At 31.9% G+C, this 24,984-nt stretch overlaps 1 protein-coding gene across 2 annotated transcripts; it reads right to left on the bottom strand.

The window, feature by feature from the left end:
* Window positions 1–334: 334 nt before the first annotated feature.
* On the bottom strand, window positions 335–24,889 carry LOC148617442 (diacylglycerol O-acyltransferase 1-like). Of its 2 annotated transcripts, none has more exons than XM_088585046.1 (16): window positions 24,748–24,889; window positions 23,656–23,743; window positions 21,720–21,760; window positions 19,346–19,431; window positions 18,908–18,960; window positions 14,555–14,657; window positions 12,402–12,545; window positions 11,953–12,018; window positions 9,095–9,198; window positions 8,336–8,374; window positions 7,952–8,038; window positions 5,997–6,109; window positions 5,490–5,555; window positions 4,533–4,620; window positions 3,922–3,984; window positions 335–3,345 (listed from the first exon to the last, which is right to left on the bottom strand). In XM_088585046.1, the coding sequence occupies exons 1-16, from the start codon at window positions 24,885–24,887 to the stop codon at window positions 3,196–3,198; spliced, it is 1,431 nt and encodes a 476-aa protein (XP_088441172.1). In that variant the 5' UTR covers window positions 24,888–24,889; the 3' UTR covers window positions 335–3,195. The 2 variants fall into 2 exon arrangements, with proteins under 2 accessions (XP_088441172.1, XP_088441170.1); XM_088585044.1 differs by lacking the exon at window positions 24,748–24,889 and adding an exon at window positions 24,166–24,623.
* Window positions 24,890–24,984: the final 95 nt, after the last annotated feature.

Genomic DNA, 24,984 nt, shown 5'->3' with positions numbered 1-24,984 from the left:
TAAGCATAATATTTCTTTGTGTTCTTCAGCCATTTATATATGTACATGCCTTTCTCCAGTATGTTTCATATCTGTACATCTGCAATATTTTAGCATCTATCCAGATCATTGATAGTGTTGAGTGAAGCACCTTATAACCTACTGAGTAAACTACTGGTTTTTAGAATATTATGGTTGAAAAGCTTAATTAAGTTTAATTACCTTCTTGAATTTTCAAGAAAATTCTCCCTTATCAGATCTTCTTTCAACAGATTTTCAAAATATGATTTCACTATCACTTGGGGGTAAAACAATGCAACATAAATGGCCCACACATGGTGAAACAATGATAAAACAGAGTTTCCATGATTTATTTTTAACGTTTTATGAAGCATTACATTAACAACCTGTCAACAGATTGACATTCTTCTCAGTACCAATTTAGGTGAGGTACATTTTAGTGTAAAGTTGTTTATTATCTACAATACTTCAATATTATACATCTGAGGAATAGCTACTTTGAAATAAATACAAAATAAGTTTTAACTACTCATAATGTTATTTTATGTGAACAACTTCACACCAACCTTTAAAATGAAATCCAAACAGCTAATACAAAATAATCAAATGAAATTATTTTATTTTCAAATTGTAAAGTTTACATTATTAACAAAATATTAAAGACATCAAATTAAATTGTTATAAAATAAATGATACATTCTGATGAACGATATATTAAAGTAGTAATTGGCAGAAATACTGACAAAAAAGCCTGTACATGTGATTCTGTACAATGTATTGTGATACCCGAATTAACCAGACACCTCTGAAAAACCAATTTCTTAACAGTTTAAAGAGGTACTTTTTTAATATTATCCTATCGTAGGTTTTATTTTTAAAAAATCTCAAACTTAGGTTTACTTCAAATATTTTGAGTTTTTTCCCATTAAAAATTTAATTACAAGTGATTGATTAGATAAAATCTTAGTGGGGAAAGGAATTGAGGAAAATCACAATTTGAGTTTTTTTTTTTTTTTTTTTTATGAAACTTTGACCAAACAACACACTGAAGATATTTAGCAATGCTGTGTTTGCCTTTGTTAGTATACCAGCAAAAGTCATGATTGGTTCCATTGAAAATGTACACCTAGCAAAAAAATAAATAAATTTAACAATGTTTATTACTTACATCATATATAAAGCAGATATGAGACTAAATAGGTGATATTTGGCATTAAAAGCTTTGTTAAGTATCAGCTTATCCAATGCTGCTGGCCTATACAAGGATGACTTATGACAATAATTCTGGTACTTATCACTGTACAACTGAAAATTGAAAGATAAATGGTATGAATTGACTTTATTTAAAATGATTGTAGTAATTTCCACTTATCAAGTAAGTGGCTTTATATATTGAGAATTTTTCAAAATGAATGTGTACAATGAGCACCCCCCAAAACAACTTTATTAAAGAATTGGTATCATTACTTAAAATGATCAACACATTCAAATAATGTATTTGTTGCATTTCTTTTACATTCTATAAATCCTACATTGAAAAGAAATGTGCAGTAAAATTCTTAACCTTAAAACCCTTAACAGTTAATTGATCAAAATTAAAAACACAATGACAATATAAATTATACTTTGTTCAATACAAACAGAAAAAAAAAACAATATGGCACTTGAATCAGTCACAACTCACAACATACAAAATCATGAAAAATCTATTGCAAAGATCTAAATGTATATCAACCTTTCAACAACATTTTCTAGCAGCTAATAACATTAATTGAGGTACATCATGCCAAGAAATAGCACAATTTTTTCTGTCAAGACCATGTTTCACAGAGATGCCATTGGTTCTTAAAGCAAACATAAATATAACAGTAAATACTAACAAAGGAGTATGTTCAGAAAACATCAGAATTTGCCCCAAAAACTTAAGTGTCTCAAATAAATTTGAAAATTGCACAAATAACTAGTTTAATATGAACCTTTATACAAAAAAAGCATAATTGCTGTTAATGCATGTGTTGAAGATGAAAATAAAGCAAAATTGAAAAAGCAGCTAACATTTGGTGAAACAGCTTATTTCATGAGAAATTTTAATGCAGAAAATATAGAGTATATTTGTTGGACTCTTTGAAATTTAAACAAAAATAACCTCATGTATCAATACAACGCCTGACAAAATATTTTGTAGTTCAAAGCTTGCTATCTATATTTCTCAATTTAAGAACTACCCCTAATACTCTCATTTTTGTAAAAAAAATTCTTTGAAAACTGTATAGAAGCAGTATTTCGTGGCCACATTATGACTAAATAATGATACAACAGCTTGTATTTTCTGTATAATAGGAGTCAGTTTAGCTCTAAAATATGCAAATAGGAAATTTCAACAAAATAGTAGACCCAAAACTAGTGTTGGTAAATCTTCCCCTTTCTGGCTCAAATAACCATTCATGTTGAAAGAGGAAACTGTACTTTTCCCTTCAATATCCTCCCCTACTTAAATTGGCATTATCAATAATAAATCATAGCAAAAATGCTCACAAGCTCCAAATCTAAACTAACTCATGTCAATGTCAGTGGAATATGTTACATATACATACAAAAACACTATGGTGCTTTAAAAAGTAAATAAAAACATTTATACTATGCTTTAAAAATGAAAATTATGCATAAATGACATTTTTTCTACATAACCATGTAAATTGGAGGAGGTCAAAATGACGCTTAATTGATAGTATAAAGACAGTGACTTACATAATACAAGGAGGAAAGGAAGTTTACAAACATTAAATTCCCTGAGCATTTTGAAATGCTTATGAACATGATTACAGACTACAAAAATAACATAAAAATCAAACAGGGAATTACTGACCAAAGTATAAAAGTAAAATAAAAGTGAAAACCAAAATCTGAACATTTTAAACTAGTTATCAAAACTGTAAAATCAAACCAACAATGCTTAATGATGGTGTGTTAATCAAATTGAAAATTTCATTTGAGAAAAGATATTTGGAAGCCTCTGATAAAAAAAAATAATGTATAGTTTTTATAAAGTGAAATACAAGACAAACATGTTTTATCATGGAAGATAAATTCTTCATACAAAGTACAGGAATACAAAAAAGTTCAGTCAAAACAGAAATAGGTTGCTCATACAAGCACAATTAATATCACAGAATAGAAAGTTAATAGGTCAAGGTTTCAAGATGTTGGTATCGTGTTGTTAATGTAGTAGTCATGGACATATGCAAAAATGGCAATCGGTTGACCTAAAATCAATGACAGCCACACTGCCATGTTGCCCAACTTGCCATCATGAATGTACTTGTTGACAATTAAGGAAAATGGCACCTGAAAAAGACAGGAAAAAAATTAATTTCATTGATTTATCAATTGCTGTGACTTACATGTATGTAAAACCTGAACTAGGAAAGTGAAATATACAGCTTTTATTCATATTTATAATAATGAAATTTAATAAAATGTAAATCATTATACTGGAAGCAATGACAAACTCTGCATTATAAAGTCTAAAAAATAGGGCATGAATGGAACATTAGGTGAAAAATGGGGGTGGCAAAATGTACATATATTTTGGATTTTGCTGAATTTAATCTGTATTTTATCGCACTGAACGACTGTGTGAAGTTTCTCAAGTTATCATCTGGAAACCATCAGGGGATGGACAGATGAATGGACCAGATGGATTGACATGCAACTATTTGGAGGTATCACATAATACTTAGCCACTTTGTGTGGCAGGGTATAAAATGGAGATTTTATTATTTTAATGTCAATATTAGACCAAGTGCCATACAGATATTAATCCTGAAAAAATTTTTATATACATAAAAGCAAGATATTACATGAATATCATTTGCAGCACTGAATATGCCACTTGTGTACTTTAGCTGGTTGTAAACGTACCTGTCCCAACATGGCAGAGAAAGCCCAAACTCTGAACATTCTTAATGGAACACTGACAAGGAACTGAAGTAGAAAAAAAAAGCAAATAGAAAAAAATATAACTTTGGATTCTAAACAAATTGATGTTATTTATAAATTTCCAGTCATTTACATGTATTTGGTCATCACTGACATGTGAACATGGTCATGGCATTCTGCAGCCTGTTCATCGATACAATGGCAAAGACGCCAACATGTGAACATGGTCATGGCATTCTGCAGCCTGTTCATTGATTCAATGGCAAAGACACTGACATGTGAATATGGTCATGGATTTCTGTAGCCTGTTCATCGATACAATGACTGGAACACTGACATATGAACATGATCATGGCATTCTGCAGCCTGTTCACCGATTCAATGGCAGACACTGACATGTGAACATGGTCATGGCATTCTGCAGCCTGTTCATCCATACAATGACAAAGACACTGACATGTGAACATGGTCATGGCATTCTACATATCTATGATTTTTTGGGGGAAAAACTTTTGTTTCCAATTGATTTTGAGTATCACTGACCCATAAGATTATGATACCAGAATAATTACTGGACTATGTATTATACATACCTCATGGAAGAAAGCTGATAATGCAAAAACAGCTATTGATGCAAACATTTTAGAATATCCTCTCTTAACAAGTGGCTTATACAAATGCCTGAAGAAAAAAAAGAAGTGAACTATTTGAAGTGAATTATTCTACATTAAAATATCATTAAATATTTTTAAATATATTTTAATAGCACACTCCAATACTTATAACTGATAAAAAGAACTCATTCTACAGTAGAAATGAACTTGTAAAGGATCAATGAGTGCAGGTATTAACATTGATTTGCTCATAGGGTCTTTACATAGAAATTAAAAAAAAAACAACTTTAAAAGCAGTTTTTGACATGACATGGGTTGTGTCCTTATTGTATGACTTATGATGGACTGCTGTTCTCAACTTCGAATGGGAAGAATTACAATTGATTTTACATATGATGAGGACATACATTTTTGTAGGTTTAAACTGGTGTTCAGCTTGCATGTCATAAACTGCTAGTAGTCCTTAGTTTGCAGATTTGTATAATTTATATTCAGTTTCCTCATTTCTGTTGTAACAAGGGACTCAGACCTTTTTGAACTAAATTTTAGGTGTGTTTAATTGTGTAACATTTTTTCCAAAGTGGCCAGATTTTAATGGGGGATAGTTGTGACCATACCAAAGTACTTTAACCAGGTCACATTTTTTGTTTGAAGTCGGGAATTTCTGGCCACCTGTATGTCTTGTTTCGTTTTCACCTTCAGTTTATTTTTATGTAACTTCAGTATAAAGGGCAACTCTTTCACTATACCTTTGTATAATAATGTTTTGGGGCCAGCTGCAGCCTGCCCTGTGCTGTGAGGGTTTCCTTGTCATTCATTGAAGACCAAAGGGTGGCCTTGGGCTGATATTTTCATTATGGTGGAGTTGTCTCTTTGACATATTCACTGTACCTATTCTTATTATATTATCCATATTTATTAAAAGTGTCAACTTACCTTACACACCACCTGTGAACTGGAACATTCCATGTTTTCCAAAATGTATCCACAGTTTCTGAATTCCTGAAAAAATAATAAAATAATACAGTAACTACCCAAATTCATCAGCATGTGTACTGGTTTCAAAACGCATTCTGAGAGTATTGCATTGGTAATAAACAGTCCCCTACCGGAAGAAACATCTGTTGATGCAAACTTCACGCATAATAGAAAAGTGTAGAAAACTGAGTGCATTAGTTTTTCTTTATCCAAAGTTCATAAACTCATAAATAATCAACAGACCAGAACAAAATTCAACCTTAATCTGTAACTCGTTCAGACCAAATATCTAATGTATACTTCCAAGCATGGTAAAAAAGTGCAGAAAACTGAGTTTTTACATTAATTTTCTAGAATCTTCAGGTGTTGTGTTATAATTTCACAGTCCTCTCAGTTAAATGACTATATCATTAAATCCCCAAAAGTTGGTAAAGAAAAATGACAACTATATAAATTGCTACTTACCACCAATCTTTGTAAAAACTTCTATCACCAAATCTAAGGATTTCTGCAATAACATTCAGTGATGAATGGAAGAAAGTATAGAAAAATATAAGCCAGATTATATGGTTGGGTACCTGGAAAAAATATTAAACAACTACTGAGCAAATTTATGAATAACAGTACAGTTTTTGTCTATTACTTCTACAGGATAAATGTGAAAATCATATGACATTATTCAATCTTGTACTGAGCTTTGAATATATAATATTGAAGAAATGCTGATCATACCCCACTCTTATCATGATTACACTTTGATTTCTGAAATAATAATTAAGATCTCTACAGGTAGCCATATCCCCCCAACACCAGCAAAAGTTTGAAAGCCCAGTAGGAATATAAATATGTACAATCAAACCTAATTAAGTCGAAGTTGAAAAGACCGGGCAAAAGTGTAAGAGTTCTCAGAGGTTCAAGTCATCCCAGGTCAAGTATAACCCCAAAATATATTTGTTGGTGATTATTTCTGCTTATTAAATGACTTGTTTTACTTGTATGTGTACTTCACTTAATCAGAGTATTTCCTCATGTTTTTCGTATCTTTTTGTGTGCTGTATATCAATATCAATATACTGAGTGAATATCAAATGATTAGGGAATATTTTTGTTTATTGTTTTGACATCGATAATGTCATTAGTACAAAACATGTTGCTTTGAAAAACTCCAAATCAGGAGAATCATCAAACCATGTGCATTTATTACAATAAAATTTGAGATTCACAAGCAAAGCAAACGAAGTATAAATATATCAGTTACTATTGTCTGTCTGGTGTGTAGTTAACTGATTGGATATCAATTTTACAAGTAAAATTTATCAGTAATTTTTTTATTTATTTATTTATTTTTTTTAAATCAAAATACCAGATATCACTGTTGATCTGAAACCCAAAGTGTGAACGTTCAAAAGTGTATGTTAGTACAACACAATCTATTTATTATTGTAAATACACAAATCATGTCATAAAGGTAATGAGTAATTACATAAGCCACACTAAACTTGGTAAAAATAAACTTCAATCATGGTTTGTAATAAAGCAATCAGTTTTCCGACAAATTCATTTGCATCGAGACATCAGAGTTGATTAATCTTGAATACCTATCAAGGGGACTGATTGAAAACCTCATGTTATCTGAGGTAAAATTGTAATGGAGTTAGGGGAGTTTCGCCGGGATTGTCAAATTAGTAAGAGTTATATGAGATTTTGACACATCCAGGTTTGTGACTGCATATCACTGATATCGTTATGTAATGTAGAGGTAAAACGCTTATAAAACAACGTATTTTTAACAAAACTAGGATTTAACTCTATATTCAATCTATGGTAAAAGAGGCTTAAAAATTGGGGGAAACTCACCAAATTTTGAACAAAATCCATGCAATGGTTTCAGAGGAATTTTACTTTCCAGTTCAATTTGACAATGCATGAAATGATCAAAGTCCCACAACTCTCGTAAAAATTTGTTGAATCAAAATGACTAAATACATATTGTGCCAAACAATCCTATAAAATTTGAACAAAATCAGTTCAGCAATTTCAGAGGTCCTCAAGATAAGTGTGATGGACAGACATGAGATAAACACCACTATATTTCTCCTTCCTTAAGGGGCAGGGGATAAAAACAGAATCAAAAACCAATATAAAATACTGTGAATGTTATTTGATCAAGCTGATAGCCTTCTTGATAAACCTAACTAAAACCTGGGTGACTAGTCAAGCTGTTTAAAAAAACACCTGCCATGCTGCTTGCTGAAGGTCATATCTGGTGAGAGAGGAAGACTATCTATGACAAGAATAATTTTTGTGTTGTTGATTTACATACACACACATTTTTTTCTGAGTTCTCCATGTAGCAGGGGATTAAGTTGTGATATCCTGGTTATGCACCTTATCGACTTTCTCACATTATAAATACTTACAGCTAATTTGAGTAGTCGTTCTAACATCCTTGGAAGTTCTAATTCACTGAGTGGTTTCATGGAGTTATTAATTGTTGGAATAATCCACTATAAACAAAAATCTAAATTATAGTGTTGATGCTCATGATACAATGAAAGTACATTTTTGAGTGAAGTTTATTCTTGTTAATTGTGTTACCCATTTGTCAGAGAATTAAAATGCAAAAAAAAAAAAAAAAACAAAATTAAACAATAAACAGAATTTATCATTTTCAGGGTAAACAGCAGATGCTATCATATTTTCAATTAAGTCAGGCAAGCTAAAAATAATTTCTTGCTTCTTACGCCCTCCTTCATCTCCTTTGAGTGTTCCTTACTTTTTATCTCAGTAATAACAAATCATACCTGTTGCACTAAAGCTATCATCAACTGAGACAGGAAAATCTGAAACAAATTGAACATGATAAATAGAGTCATCATGGATCCTATGATAAACTGAATTTCACACCAATTATTGAAACTGGACATGAAGTGTTCAAGTCAGCAAAATGATTACTGGTACACTTAACTCTAATCCTATGTAAAAATGATTATTTCTTCTTATGAGCATTCTTGTATTGAAATTGAACCTAGTACTAATGTTCAATGAACTCCATTGACACTAAAATAAAATATATATCCACATTTATTGTGAAAATATATTTAATTTTTTAAAGTTAATGTACAAAACCATGAAATTGTTGTTAAAAGTCAATAACATTATCAAGGATAACTCAAAAACACAATACACCAATTTTCACTTATTTTGTGAGTCAGACAAATCATGAGAATAATGTCCCACAAAAATGCACTTCTATTACATAATAGAAAGTAGACATATTGTATGTTGTAAAGAAATAAATAGCAGTCAAATAAAATTGATACCGGATACACAAATAGGTATCTGTGAAAATAAGTTGGTTTACTGTTATCAGTGGAAGACTATTATTACATATAAAGCACAGGAAAATAATTCATCATATTTAGGATAATATTTGTGCACTTTATTGAAACGAAAGTGTCATATTTTGCTGGTAAATTAAGGCAAACAATATTACTGTCAATGGATATAAGGATGTCTACTACATTACACAGATGCATCAAAGTCCAGTGAATTGATCTTACCATTTCTATAGCTCTCTTTAGTAAAAATCTTTTCCTAATTCTGAGAGATCTTGGGAAATTCAGTTCATAACACAGGGTGGGTGCCAGCAGAAAATAATACAAATCTACAAGATCAAAAAGAGCATATTTAGGATTTCCAACATTATAAAATTAATTAAAAAAAACCCAGAATATTTCTGGTAAAAAAGAGGATACTACATTCATAACACCTTCTAGCTTCAACACAATGACATACCAGTAAGCTGATAAATAGGCTAATTTGTAAAAGATGTTGTCAAATTGTTTTTTAGGCTTAAGATTGACTTGCTCAAAGGGTTGTTGTCTCTTCGACATATTCATCATTACAATTCTTGTTACAAAATGTATATGTAAGCTTTTGTGAACTTTGATAGGACCATTTTGGGTTCAAAGTTTAAAACTTACTCTAAGTACAGTGAAAACTGTCTAAACCAATGCCCTTTGGACTGACAAATTTGTTTTGTCAACAAAGGTGTTCAGCTTACATATTTCATTTTTGATGTTGCTTCGGCATGTAAAAATGTTGACTGTAGCATTTTTTCAATGAAGTGTTTCAATGCTTCATGTCCAAAAGCTATGCTTGGTCAACACTTGTACATGGTGATGAAACATCACAAATGAAACATTAAATTCTTATAATTACATTTCATGTATTTCTCTTATTTTATTTTTATCATATTTTGAATAAACACAGAAAGAGGCAACACACAGGGATCAATACATGTGTTCCACTTGATAGTGAGCATGGCCTAAATAAAGATGTGTTTCATCAACCCACAAAACATCAGGTGTAAAGCCTATTATCCAATGAGATAAGCATATTTTATTGATGTGCACAGTGAATGTAATTATTAAGTTTTAAAATTAATATTAAAGAACCTAAGAAGTTGTCTAGTTTAAAGAGTTTAGATGTTTATCTATTGTTCAGTTTAGACCAGTTTATCTATGGTTAAGTTTAAACTGGTTTGTCTATGGTTCAGTTTAAACCAGTTTATCTATGGTTCAGTTTTGAACAGTTTATATATGTTCAGTTTAGACCAGTTTATCTATGTTTCAGTTTAGACTGGTTTGTCTATGGTTCAGTTTAAACCCATTTATCTTTGGTCCAGTTTAGATAGACCAGTTTATCTATGGTCCAGTCTAAACCAGTTTATCTATGGTTCATTTTAAACAAGTTTATCAATATTTCCAGTTTAGACCTGTTTATCTGTTTAGACCAGTTTCACTGCATTATGACAAATCAAGGAAGGAGTGATTTTTATATATGATAATATGTATCATTACCTGAAATGATTATATAGTACTGTATAAACTTCAGTGATAGATAATTTATGAAACATTTAACAATCATACATGCATTTCTCTATGAATTACATAATGACCTTGAATTCATGACAACAAAACCAACACAAATACAAAAATCCTATACATGCAGATTTATACTTGAGGATGATAATCTGGTGATCATATTTACACCATATTTTAAAGTTTTGAGAGAAAAATAGCTGTTACTCCTGATAACAAATGGTAAGCACAATAATCCGACTTGACTTGTAAAATTAATTTGATCAGGTGGATCTTTGAACATCACAAAGTTATCCAGTTTGACAGACTTAACATTTGTTTTGTTCAACAAATGAAAGAACATGAAGTTGCACAAGTACTCGTGCTAGGTACATGAATGTCCCCACTTGTCCCTTTAGGTTAATCAAAGTGTTGTTAGCACTGTTTTTTTTTTATTCTTGTAAAAATACTACTATACATTCAATCTCAAAGATAACATGATGTATTTTATTCATAAAATTGTATTTCCCATATAATTTAGAACAGTTTTTTTTTGTAAATGTTTAGACTGAATGTTAATCCATCAAACTAATTTCAGAGATATACAAACCTTTAATACAGTTCATGTGGGAGATTCTCTCTTACATGACACTGTGTCATGTAAGAGATTTTTACGTAAAAAAAAATTGATGTAAAAATTAAATAAATTCTTTTTTTTTGTTCAGGAAAATATTTAGTAATTCTAACCAAAAACCTTCCACAAATCTTAATTTTTTATGCAAGAGATTCCAAATTTTCATAGATTTTGTGGGAATAACCCTTATGTTGGAGGGTTGACAGGTCTGGATGTGATCTGTAGATCAACAGTTCAATAATATCCAACTTCACACGCACATTAACAAATTCTGTTTTATTTCACCTTTTCAAAATTTTTTTTGAATCACATTCAAAAGTATGCCTAAGAAAATAATTCCCTAAATGTACATAGAATTTTATAAGAACATGACTAACACATTTAATGCTTCTTGACACATTTTGCAGGCACTGAATTTTCTTACAGAAAATTAGAACTAAACATCTACAAGGCCATAAAGAAGTCCCTTAAATCATCATTTGTTTTTAATTTTATTTGTAGCAATGATAGAACATTAATAAGTTGAATAATTCCTTGAAATATATTTACTGATTTTGAAAAAGATTTTACTTGATGTAAGGACTATACTCTGTGAATTGTTCAGAAAGAGTACTAAGTTCCTGACATAAACCGGTGACATAAGAATATGAAGATTCAAAAACCAAAAAATTGTGACGCCCCACAAAACAGGACAGCAACCAAAATTGACTTCAATGTGAGCAACATCTATATACAAAAGCCACATGAAACCAAATTTTAAATTAATTCATTTATTTGGAGCTGAGATAATTGCAATGAAATTAGATGAACAGACATGGTAATTCAATTATACACTTGTTAAGTGGGGGTATAACAATACATGTGAATTAACTGTGTGAAAGTAAAACTATATCCCATGTTATTGTGAAATACCTTTACTTACCTGAGTAGTACAAATTGTCTGGATAACTGACCATCATTGTTTCTGGCTTCCCATTTGCTGTTGGGCCTAAAATTTATTGATATATTTTCCATTTAGATCATTCTACTCAAACTACAAATAGCCACAGTTGTTACCAGCAAGGCAAACACAGCCCTTCCTCATAATTAACTTAAAATGTAATGGCCCTTATTCATAATAGCATGAAGTTTCTTAAAATGCAAAATTTGTCTTTTAATCTAGTCTAGTAAGGCAGAATATTATATTTCCTTGCAAAAAACTTAACAAATGAACAAAAATATAATAATAAAATTTGATAATTAAGGTCTTTAAAATTTTCCCCCTAGAATGTTACTTTCAATAATATGTATTATATCAAATCATGTTTGCTGAGTCTTAGAGTGAGTAAAGAACATTATAAGCAATTCAGAGGTCAGAAGTAATAAACCTACTTGAATCAGAAACACTGACAGATTTCCTCCTCTTGATCTTCTTGTTCTCTTCCTGTTGCAGACGACACCATCGATTAACACTGGTATATGATACCAACTTTAACCACAACATGGTGTATAATCCGCAGGTCACACAGGAAAACACTACAACAAATAAAACAAAATTACACACACTATCTTTACCACTTGGTACTGACTAGGATTGGGGTGGAGGAGTAATCAAACAAACAAATATCCTAGCAGAAATCAAAAGAATGTACATGTAACCAGGGACAAAGACCAGACATGGAAAACAGACACATACAACAAAGAACATACAATAACTAAAACAATACCTACAAAGCAACGAAACTAAATGAGCAAATCAGACTGAAAACTAGGGGCATGGACCAGGTGTACCAGTAGGGTAAGGGTCCTTTGCTTTTCTAGAATCACTCACCCAGTTGCTCATAAAAATTTAAGTGCAGGGTAGACGAAAAAAGAAAAGAAAACCATGACACCTTGAACAAACAAGTTCTTATGGTGCAGATAGTTACTCCATAATGATCCATGAGTTCATAATGACAACCATAAAACTTCTGTAGTGATGACTTCAATGTTGTAGTAACATAACCATGTTCCAGAATCCTACTTGTTAGAAGTTTAGTGCAGTACAAAAAATTGCATAGTTACAGCAAACTCTGGCCTAAAGTATGAGTTGTGATATGAAAACTCGGGAAATATGCAGGTGCTGAAGGGATGTTGCCACAGACGAATGAAAAGTTGACAACACGGAATGAAAAGTCACCGGGTTTGTCGAATAGTTTAGTCCATAGTTTTCCTTTACCATCATTCTTCAAGTGAAGGTCAAGACATGAGGCTGACTTAACAGTGCCTGTAGTATCCTTCATCTCAAGTCCTCAATACATCCACTATATAGTGGAAACTGTGATTAAAGGATCTGGCTAAACCATGTTCCTTCCTTTGGATCAGATCAGCTATAAAGTCAGCCACATAAGTTTGGAAGGAATAGGTCAGCAAGTAGAGGAGCCCAATTTGATCCCATTGGAATGTCGATAGTTTGTTGAAGAGTAATCAAGAAAACCAAGATTCTAGTGGAGATCAAAAGAATGTAATCCAGATATGAAAGACCAGACATAAAAAAATGTAAATGAGCAACTTGGACTCCTCTAAAAACTGGATGCATGGACCAGGTGCACCGGTAGGGTAAAATGGACCCACCACAGTGGACAAATGTGTTGTCGATAAAAAATTCCAGCGTTTTGAAAACATCTCCTCAGGTATACTTGGAAAGTGATTTGGAATTATTTTTTTACGAAGTATGAGGTATCATTACCAAGAACTACTTATCTGTATCTAGGTGTACCGTCTTGTTTGGAGTAACAACAATGTACAATGCTTTTGATTGTTTGTTTGTTTGTTGGGGTTTAACATCCGAGCAGCAATATTTCAGCTATATTCAGACGAACAATGCTTTTGAATTGGGAATTTAAGTAAGTATGGGGAATAGAAGTATAAAGAGTTGAAAAATCACAGATTTAATGCTATGATGTTAGATACAGAATCACATCACTGGTACTTAATGGGAATAGGGTGGAGATACAGTATCACAGCACTAGTCAATTACTAGGATTGGGATGGAGATACTTTAAGAAACTGCTTGGTACTTACTTATTAGGATTGGGATTGAGATACAGTATCACACTAGTTGGTACTTACATGGGTGAAGAAACAATATCACTCCACTTGCCACTTACTAACATTGGGATGAGGAATCCGTATCATATCACTTGGTGCTGACTAGGATTGGAATGAAGATATAGTATCACACAACTTGATACTTACAGGGGTTCGTATGGAGATACAGTATCACATCACTTGGTACTAACTGGAATTAGGGTGTAGATTTAGTATCATATCACTTGGTACTTACTTTGAGTGGGATGGAGATTCAGCATCACATCACATGGTACTTACATAGATTTGGATGGAGATACAGTATCACATCACTTGGTACTTAATGGGATTGGGGTGAAGATTTAGTATCACAGCACTTGGTACTTACTTCCATTGGGATGGAGATGCAGTATCGCATCACTTGATACTTACTTTGCATTTGGATGGAGATACAGTATCACAAACTTGATACTTACTGGGATTGGGATGGAGATACAGTATGACACAACTTGGTACAACCAGAACTAATGCAAGGTTAGCCACTGTTATCCCATATCCTACTTTCTCAGATAGCCATTTCTAAAACAGATGAAAAAATTATTCTTTTGAGTACAGAAAGAAGACTTGTAAAAGATAACGTGTAATTGGTCAATCATTTCAATGCTTTTAACTGATTGAAGGTGGGTTATTATAAAACTAAATCAAAAACCAGCTCCTCTCCCTAGAAACCATATAAGAAAGGAGTATATAAAAATATGAAATTACAAGTACACAATTGCCTCATATGAAAAAGAATGCGTGAAAGTTTCATTAAGTTCTATTCAGCAGTTTGAGAGGAGTTGCAGATTAGAACTGGAGATGGCCAAATGGACAGATGAAAGGGCAGATAGATGCACTAACGGACTACTGGATGGACGGACAGCATTATCATTTTATACCTTTATCTTTTTAGGTAGGGGTATAATAAAATATATTTCTCCTATTTTAAGGGGATAACAAGGTTTCTCCATTGAATTTGTGCCACCAATTATCATGAATGGACTGATGTAAAGGGACTTCATCATAAAACACTTACAGTCACTTTGTTGCGTCAAAGCCGACGGGACAAGGTAAATACGTTTGAGTCATCCCAGGCAAAGTATATCATGAAAAAAATTTGGTTGATGATTATTTCTACGTCATTTGTTTTACATGTAATTCTCTATATCAGGGTACTACATATTGGTAGATATTTTGTGCGTCGTATATTGAATTCTATTGTGTGATTAATAAAATTTGTTTTGTCTCACTACACATGCTATTTTGGATCAAATGCACAAATCAAGCCATGAAGGTGTCAACGAGTATCTACATCACCCTAGCTAATTGCTGTAAAAACAAAACTTTGATCATGGTGTGTAATAAAGCAATCAGTTTTCCAACTAATTAGTTGACTTCAAGACATCAGGGTTAATTAAACTTGAAGCTTCTTTATACAGTGTACTGATTGAAAACCTCGAGTTATCCTAGATTTGGAATCTTGGATTCATCAGAGTTCAAGTAATTAGAGGTAAAATTGGGTTGGAGTAATGGGAGCTTAATGGGTGACTGTTGGAGTTATTTGAAATTTCGACTCTTCTGAATTCGACACATCGAAGTTTGACTGTATATTGAATAGACACATTTTGGGATGCTTAAAAAATATTTTTAAAAAATACCTCCCATTTCTGATTTATTTTTGAAGAACTGATTTACCAATTAACTTATATTTAAGTCAGATTCAGGTTTTGCCACAATGTATGAAACCAAATCCTTCATTTAAAGACTTTTGACACACAATTTCCCTTCAGCTGATTGTCATCTAACACATGTTCATTTAAGGATTAATTGTTCATTGGCACAAAAGATGTATACAAGATCATATAAAATATAACATTACTTGTTATTACATCTGCAGTCTATGCAGAGTTATGTCTAGATATATAGTTTGTACTATCTAACATTGTATATAAAGTGTAAATTCAAGGACTCAATTGGATAAAATACCCTTATGATATAATACAAATGTTAAAATACTTCTATGTAGATATTTGTTAGTAAAAGGTTATTCAACAGTCAATAGATAAAGCCATGGCCTGACCTTCAACCAAACACTACCTTTTTGTATTCACACACATCCATGAGTTCACATGTTCAACCAAGGTTTTTTTATTGCAATGTTCTTATAGGAAAGGAAACTTATCATAAATAAGTTGCACAAATTGTTAAATACATATTTGAGCAAAAGCTAACTTCAATCATGTAGAACTGACTTATAATGAAGCAAATTATCAACAATTCAGTTTGGTTGCTGTAAACTGGTAGTCTTGTCATTTGAAATCCTTGTATGGCATGGACTGTTTTTCTTCAGTTACTGAGTTAACTACCAGTACTTATTTACCCAAAACCTTGACATTGTCAAAAACAAATTTAGGTCAAAAGCCTCAAGAGTGGCATAATTCCATAACCCTAAACCCCTGTTTGATCCAAAACTTGAAAAATAAAAGTTTGGCAATCATTGAGTACCTCTTCTCTCCCCAATGACATTTAACTGATATAAAGACATGCTGCAGTTGTGTAGCATTGAACACTTTATACTTTGGGTTTCATTTTACATGCCTCCTTCACTGAAGATTTTAATATCTATAAATACATGTACATGAAAAAGTTTATCAAGGGCAGTGACCATAGTCCTAAATTTTACAGCCTTTATATATACTTCCTTTTAAAATACACTTTGACCTGAAAACTGGACATATTCTAAGGCTATCAACTTCAGATAACCTTAGGGTTAAGAAATGTGGACAAATATTTCACTAAAAGCCTAGAAATAATCACGGTGCTCATAACACTTCAAATTGAAATGATTTGAGGTAGGGAGAACTCATCAATCCCTACAAGCAAGGTAGGGAAAAATCACCACTCCCTATCAGCAAGGTATGGAGAAATGATCACTCCTAATACCAAGGTAAGGAGAAGTGATAATTCCCTAATAGCAAGGTAGGAAGAAGTGATCACTCCTTACCAGCACTGTAGGAAGAAGTCATCACTCTCTGTCAGCAAGTTAGGGGGGAGTCACCACTCCTTGTCAGCAAGGTAAAGAGAAGTCACCATTCTCTGTCAGCAAGGTAGAAAGAAGTGATCACTCCCTAATAGTAAAATAGGGAGAAGTCACCACTCCTTATCAGCAAGGTAGGGAGAAGTCATCACTTCCTATCAGCACTGTAGGAAGATGTCATCATTCCCTGTCAGCAAGGTAAGGAGAGATCACCACTCCTTGTCACCAAAGTAAAATATTATCTGTTTTCATATTTTATCATTTTTAATTGTACCTATCTTGGTAAATAATTTCAACCTTACAAAACTGTGAAATATGTCCAAACCAAACTCTGTACTTAACAGATTCATTAGATATTTTTTGAAGTAACTGCTTTAATGCATTTTGAAGCTCTGTAAACCCAACATCTGACTAAATTGAACAAACCTTCCAGTCTACAGAGTTTTAGTTTTGATTAATTTTGCTGTTTATATACCTGTGTATATGCATACTAGTTTATCTATGCAGATTGATAGTTACGTATCATAAACAAACACTAATCGGATGATGTTTTTGATTTATTTAAAGTTTTGTTCTCTGTTGATTCAATTCAACTGTGTTATTAGTACAAAATGCTTTATTCTTCCTGTTAAAATATTTATCAATGACCTGTTTTTCTTTTTTAATATCAACAGAGATTTAAGGTCCAGAACTAGATCTTAAACAACTAATGTGCATAGTCTAAACAAAGGATAAAATGCAAGGTAAAAGAGGTCCACAACTTGACTTTAATAACTTGAAATCTTTATAGCTAAGCATATCAAAACGAAATGATAGATTCAGAGGTTTCCAAGGACTAGGGCTTCACAAAATATAGGTCAATATAAGTTTGCAGTCAGCATGGGTTCAAATTTAGTAGGAACTAGGTTTTCAATTCTTTGATCATAGAAATAAAATGAATATAGGACTGAATAAATGGTGAATAATGCAAATTTTCATACTTTTAATTTTTAAAATATAAGTAATTTTGACGGTAACATCTCCTACAGACCCAATACCAAGCCGGCTTTAAAGATCATAATATTAGGGCAGTTCTTAAGTTACCTCTAACAAATATCTATCTTCTTAAGAAATGACTGTTGGTCTACAAAGAAATGACATCAATCATGTGATGCACACTTAACCTGCATAGCAGGTCATTTCAAAGTGTGCACCATGGGCATTGAGGTTAACTCAAATAGACAGAAAAGAAAATGTGGAAGTCATTCCTTATAATTTAATTTTAGTATCAGAATCCAACAAGTCTACCATCAAAAATGGTAGATGACTTTACCTTGACCATGTCAGTGAAAGACTATATCACTTTGAATTTAAATGAATTTCATTCTTACAACCAATTATTGAAATCTTAACACTGCAGAATAAGGAAATAGTCTTTTAGAAACACAGTGCAAATGCTTATCTATCAGTGTTGGGAAAAACAAAAATAATTTGCAATACTTCTTAAAATGTCATATGTTTCACCTGGAAACTGAGTATCAATAACAGTAGATCAATAAAAATATCTCTGTTACTAAATAAATTGGTTTTATCTGGTTGTTCATGGCCTTGAACTTGAACTCATATTGAAATTTAAACTTGACCTTGAATTATATGTAAATACGGATATGATAACAAGTAAATCCTGAGAAGTTGTCAAGAATGATTTAACTTCACATCTTATCAAAGTTATGTACAGAAGAAAAGTGTTAAAAAACCAATTTGCTATACTTACGTTTGCCAATAACTTCTCAGTGGAGAAAACAACTAAAGCAAAAATATTGGAACCTAAAAAAAACATCGCATAAAATTTTATTTTCCATAAATATCTAGTCTATAAATCAAAATCTGGCAGCACTTTTTATATATGGAATTATTTACAAGTATAAGGTTTATGTTTTGATTAATAACATCTGTACTATCTTTGTTGCAACTTTTTTTAAAGAGATCTCTAAAGATACTGAATTGAATTGAGAATTGAACATGGTTTCTGAAACAATAATTTGTCAAGTTTCACTCCAACTCAATAAATGGGATATATAGCAAGCATAAACTTTCTTCCAGACAGACACTGAGACAAAAAGAAAACAGTACACGTATGCATTGTTGTATCTACTGTGTAAGGTAGAGAAATAAACTATGACTAAGGATTTCAGAATAAGCACACACTTACCTGCTATAAGGAGAACATTTGGCCAGCTGTAAGGTTCAGATAAAATCAGTTTTATGATTTTTACTGGGTCTATTAGTATCCCATACCTGAAAGTGAAAACAAGAGGCTCCCAGGAGCCTGAATCGCTCATCTGGTTGAATTTTGCCTTTCAAGAGCAATAAATTAAACAAGAAGTTGTCCAACAATTTTGACTCAAGAAAACTTTGATAGGACTTATCATAAGGATCATTTCAGTAAATGAAAGTCTAAATCTATCATAGTTTTCAAGACATTGGCTGAAAACTGTAAAAAAAAACAAAAAACCTGTCATTTTCCCCTGTCAAGGGCAATAACTCTTATAAGACGGGTGTGTAACAAATTTTATGCCTGAAGACTTTTGTAGTCCTAAAAATAAGGATCATATCAGCTATTGAAAGAATTTGGCTTAATCTAACGGTTTTGGAGATATATGTGAAAAACTATTGTCTGATCCCTATATTCTATTTTTAGTAACAGTGGCCATGTTTTTCGATGGATCAAAAAATTCCACTTCAATTCTATGCAGGATACCCTAAGGAACACTTCTACCGAGTTTTGTTTCAATTGGTAAAATAGTGTCAGAGGAAAAGATTTTTGAAAGAAATAACATTAAAAACAGCAAAAAACTTTGAAAAAGAGAAATAACTCCAACATGGCTTAATAGATTAAAATGAAAATTTGACCGCAGATAGATCTCATCATGCTTAACACTTTTACCACTTTCAGAATGGGCTAACCCTAACCATTTTGGAGATATATGAGAAAAACTGTTGTCTGACCCCTATATTCTATTTTTAGTCACAGCAGTCATGTTTTTCGACGGATCAAAAATCCCCACTTCAGTTCTATGCAGGATATCCCAAGGAACATTCATACCGAGTTTTGTTTCAATTGGTAAAATAGTGTCAGAGGAAAAGATTTTTGAAAGAAATAACATTAAAAATAGCAAAAAACTTTGAAAAAGAGAAATAACTCCAACATGGCTTAATAGATTAAAATGAAAATTTGACCGCAGATAGATCTCATCATGCTTAACACTTTTACCACTTTCAGAATGGGCTAACCCTAACCATTTTGGAGATATATGAGAAAAACTATTGTCTGACCCCTATATTCTATTTTTAGTCACAGCAGTCATGTTTTTCGACGGATCAAAAATCCCCACTTCAGTTCTATGCAGGATATCCCAAGGAACATTCATACCAAGTTTGGTTCCAATTGGTCAAGTAGTGTCAGAGGAAAAGATTTTTAAAGAAATAACATTAAAAATAGCAAAAAAAAAAACGTCAAAAAACTGCAATAACTCCAACATGGCTGAACAGATTAAAATGAAAATTTAACCACAAATAGATCTCATCATGCTAAACACTTTTACCTGGTCAAGATTGGGCTTAACATAACTGTTTTGGAGATATATGTGAAAAACTATTGTCTGATCCCTATGTTCTATTTTTAGAAACGGCGGCATTGCCTTTCGACGGATCAAAAATCCCCACATCAGTTCTATGCAGGATACCCCAAGGAACATTCATACCAAGTTTGGTTCCAATTGGTCAAGTAGTCTCAGAGGAGAAGAGTTTTGAAAAATTGTTAGTGACGACAGACGAGACAAGTGATGGCAATAGCTCACATGGCCTTTGGCCAGGTGAGCTAAAAAAACATAAAAAATAAGAAAGAAGAAATCTCTTTGTGGACTATGGTTATTGGTCTGGAGGATCATAATAATAGAGAAAGGCAGGGGTTATAGGCCATATGCCCATTGAAGTTACAGGATTTTAATTAGAATGTTAATAAATGGCCATTAACATCTTGACTACTTGTAATAAATGCAGAAAATAGCCCATTTGAAAAATTCTTTCCCAACAATAGGGTTCAAATTAGCAGTACTGTGAGGTCCAAGGCACTCTATTTCTAAATCAAGACCTTTGAAATCCTTTTTTTTTTATTTAAGTCCTGGCCTTTCAATATCTCAAACTGACACATAATTGAGGACCTATGATTTGAAATTTGAAAAAAAATCAACACTCTTGAAAGTTATTTTGAACTCCACTTGGTGAGAAAAAAATAACATTTATTAGGAGGTAAATAGCTCCAAAAGCCTGGCAAATGGACCTGCTGATCTTTAAATAAATGTACGATTGTGCCTGATTTGATGACAAGGATAATGCATGACAGTGATAGAATGTCTATAGAAAATTGTTTATCTATATTTTTCATTTTCTGGAATTAGAAAATACTAGTACATGGTACAGTGTGAAAAAGATATATTTTCCATCAACATTCAATGCTTGTACAATCCTTTTAATATTGACAATGTAAAAAAGAAGAAGAATGCTGAGGTTTAGTTAATACTTACTTCAAAATGTTTTCTAGAAACAACCTAGTGTTTGCCAAAGCCTGGAAACAAACAATGAAGATTATGTCTATAATTTATAGGGTTAAAATTATTTATAAAAAAAAAACTACAAAGCACCAGTATAAAATGTGTCAAAGTCAAAAGTAAATACACATACATTAGTAGTATCTTTAAAAAAACAGTGAAGAAGGGCAAACATAAACTTGAAACAAACAATCAAGCATTTCAGCGGAGAACTATTTTACAGAATGAAAGGGCAGACATTAGGGTGAAGCTTTGTGGTGAGGGCAAAAATGATAACAAACCCTTTTTCCAGTAAAATAAACTTCATTTGAGAGAGTAATCAAGGGATCCAAGATTCTAGCGGAAAGAATAAAATGTTATCAAGGGAGTAACCAAAATTAGAAAAAAACATTCCACATACCCTGTAGGTTTTAATAAAACACCTATTTTTACCCCTCTTTGCCCCACTGAACCTTCCTTTAGTGGTTAGTAAAATCATATCAAAATTTTATAACAATTGGTCAACTACAACTAAAGTTATCACATGAAAACAAAATATCTATGGATGGCCACATGGACACCGATGACACAGACAATTTTTTTAGTGGCGTATAAAAATGGTTGCATCATTCTAAACTGTTTTTGTTTAAGTACATGTAAAATGTATATATTTACTTTATAAAATAAAACTGAAATGTTTTCTTCAAAAGGGCCAAGGAAATTATTTCAAAAGGGTCAGGGCTTCATACATGTATCTTTAATCAAAACCAGATTTCCCTAAGAAATTTCAATTAATTCATATTCAAATTTATTTTCCTCTTTAATATAACAGGACTAAAATAATTGAACAGATGGAAACTGATTAATTCATATCAACAAATGTTTATAAACATACATGTACTTCTATCGAACACACTAAGTTGGGGAAAATATACAATACAAAAACAAAAAGTTATAGTATTCATAGGATATTTTATCTTCATTTTGAAAGACATAAAATGCAGTTGTGTTTAAATGGAAATAAAAATGCATAGAGTATTAGACCAAATTTTGAATTTTCAATAATTTGAACTCCCATAAGGTATAACAGTACATTATTTGTATATGTACATGTATGCACTGACTGACATGGGCACTTTAATTAGAAGTAACCATTTAATCATTTTATCAATAAAAATAGCAAATGAATACATTGTATATGACCTTCAGGCTATATCTAACTCATGAAAGGAACAGCTGATTCCAAACTAATGGAAATATTAAATCTCCTCTTTTAGCAAATATAAATAAGTACATGTACAATATAATGTATACCATAAGGTCAAGTTCAATACCATATCTTTCAAGCATGCTCAGTGCATGTCAGCTAAGAATCTTGAACAGCCTATCATTTACCAGTATATCAACAACAAAAATCAAAGCACTAAAAATACACTGTTGCGATGATGTGCTGTATAAAATATCATTTGGTAAAAACCATGCATTAAAATTCTTATTAGCTACATAAATGTTCATGTACCAACAAAAAGGAAAAATGAAACTACCAAACAGACAAGCAAAAGTTATATTATACTTGCCCTGAGAACAACCAAATCATTTTCTTTTTTTTTACATTCTTAATTTTTACATTCATTGCTGAAGGACAACCTAGGTTTCAAATTTGTTAAGTAGAAATTTCATCAACTTGCCCATTAGGACAAGGTTCACAAAATGTTAATGTCATAGACTGAACTAAAATTAATATCAATGCATTGCCTTCATGAACACATTCATTTTTTTTTCTTATCGTACACATATATTTCATCAGCATTTTAACTACAATATAATATTAATCCTACACCCCCAAATCATATTTATGATAAATTTAATAGTTCTTACTTTAAGGGAATACCACCAAAAAAGAGTGTTCTAAAAAAGGTTGAAATTTACTAACCAATAAAAGAATACACAAATTCAACAGTCCTCTGTAGTTTGTAAAGCCACTAGCTGTGCTTAATAAAGAGTCAGCATGTCTGTGTATTCTGTTTCAATGAAAGAAATGCATCTGTTAAATGAAATAACCAAAATTATATCCAATTTTATCAAGCAGCATTGACAGCTATAATTTGCTATAATCAAATTTAATAAGCAACACATGAAAATTTATAGTGGATGTGCTTTTTATATGCAATGTTCATATACATGTAAGACAATGGGTAAGTACAATTTAATACAGCTAGATTATATCACATTTCTGTATGCTAATACATTTTAAGGGAGACTCAATGCAAATTATAAAGCTCTTGACATTCTAAATAAATAAGGATTATTTCAATGAAACAGATAAACATGTAAATTGCATTAACTTCAAGAATACAAAAAGTACCTTGTACATATAAGTTGTAACAAACAAATGTGACAATGAAAAGTAATAAATTTTAGAGTTTCAGTTAAAAAAACTTACTCGCCCTTTCCTTTCTCATCATTTCCATTCATAATGAATTCATCTTGACTGAAAGTTTCCCTTATCCATCTTAATCCATTGAAGAGTAAGCTTCTTCGCCTTATTTTAGTTTTAGTTTCAGTCTTATTTTGCTTTAATTCACACATTTTACATTGATCATCTCTCAAATTGTTTTTTTCTATCTTTGCATTAGATGCATCACATTCACAGTTATGTGAAGTTTGCCTGCATCTAACAGATTCTGCTTTGGTGCATCTTTCGAATTCAGCAACTGCAGCTGATGCTGCACTCAGTGTGGAAATGCCAGCCTCCTCAATCAACATGTCTGAGAGTAAAATTAACTATAGGTGTTGCACCCTCCACATACGAGTGACAACTAAACAATATGGTCCATGAGCACCAACTACTACACCACAAATCATTCTCCAATCACAGACTATTTGTTCTATTTTTATAAATAGCCACGTGGGGTCAGACAAGTGATCCAACAACAAGGTCATGGTCACTGTACAAACCGGTGTTTTCTGGGGATATTTACAACTTATTTGATTCAATGATAAACAGAAATTAAATTCAACTCACGGCTTGTCTGGTTGATTTTTTCTATCTTTAAACTCTTCTTTGTAGATGTCCTCAACTTTATTCATGCTAATTGTGCGGCGAAGCCGTACAGTTTTTGAGGAACTTTTTGTTGCCATTTTCCACACCAGTGACTGCCGCATATATCAATGAAAAAAATACGCAATAAAACCCCACTCTTGTCCTTTTTTCCTTGGATTATCTTGCAGTAAATACTTTGACAGAGTAGCCAAGGATGTT

This window comes from Perna viridis, chromosome 5 (assembly GCF_037379345.1).
Source record: "Perna viridis isolate PV_CMFRI_1.1 ecotype Kerala chromosome 5, ASM3737934v1, whole genome shotgun sequence".
Lineage (NCBI taxonomy): Eukaryota > Metazoa > Mollusca > Bivalvia > Mytilida > Mytilidae > Perna > Perna viridis.
This window is presented reverse-complemented; position numbering and strand designations above follow the sequence as displayed.

Coding starts and splice junctions, on each gene's coding strand:
- LOC148617442 (XM_088585044.1), bottom strand. CDS start 24,488: ATGTTGATTGAGGAGGCTGGCATTTCCACACTGAGTGCAGCATCAGCT. Junction 23,744..24,165: donor GATGAGAAAGGAAAGGGCGA/GTAAGTTTTTTT, acceptor TCATTGAAACAG/AATACACAGACATGCTGACT. Junction 12,019..12,401: donor TGTCAGTGTTTCTGATTCAA/GTAGGTTTATTA, acceptor AATAAATTTTAG/GCCCAACAGCAAATGGGAAG.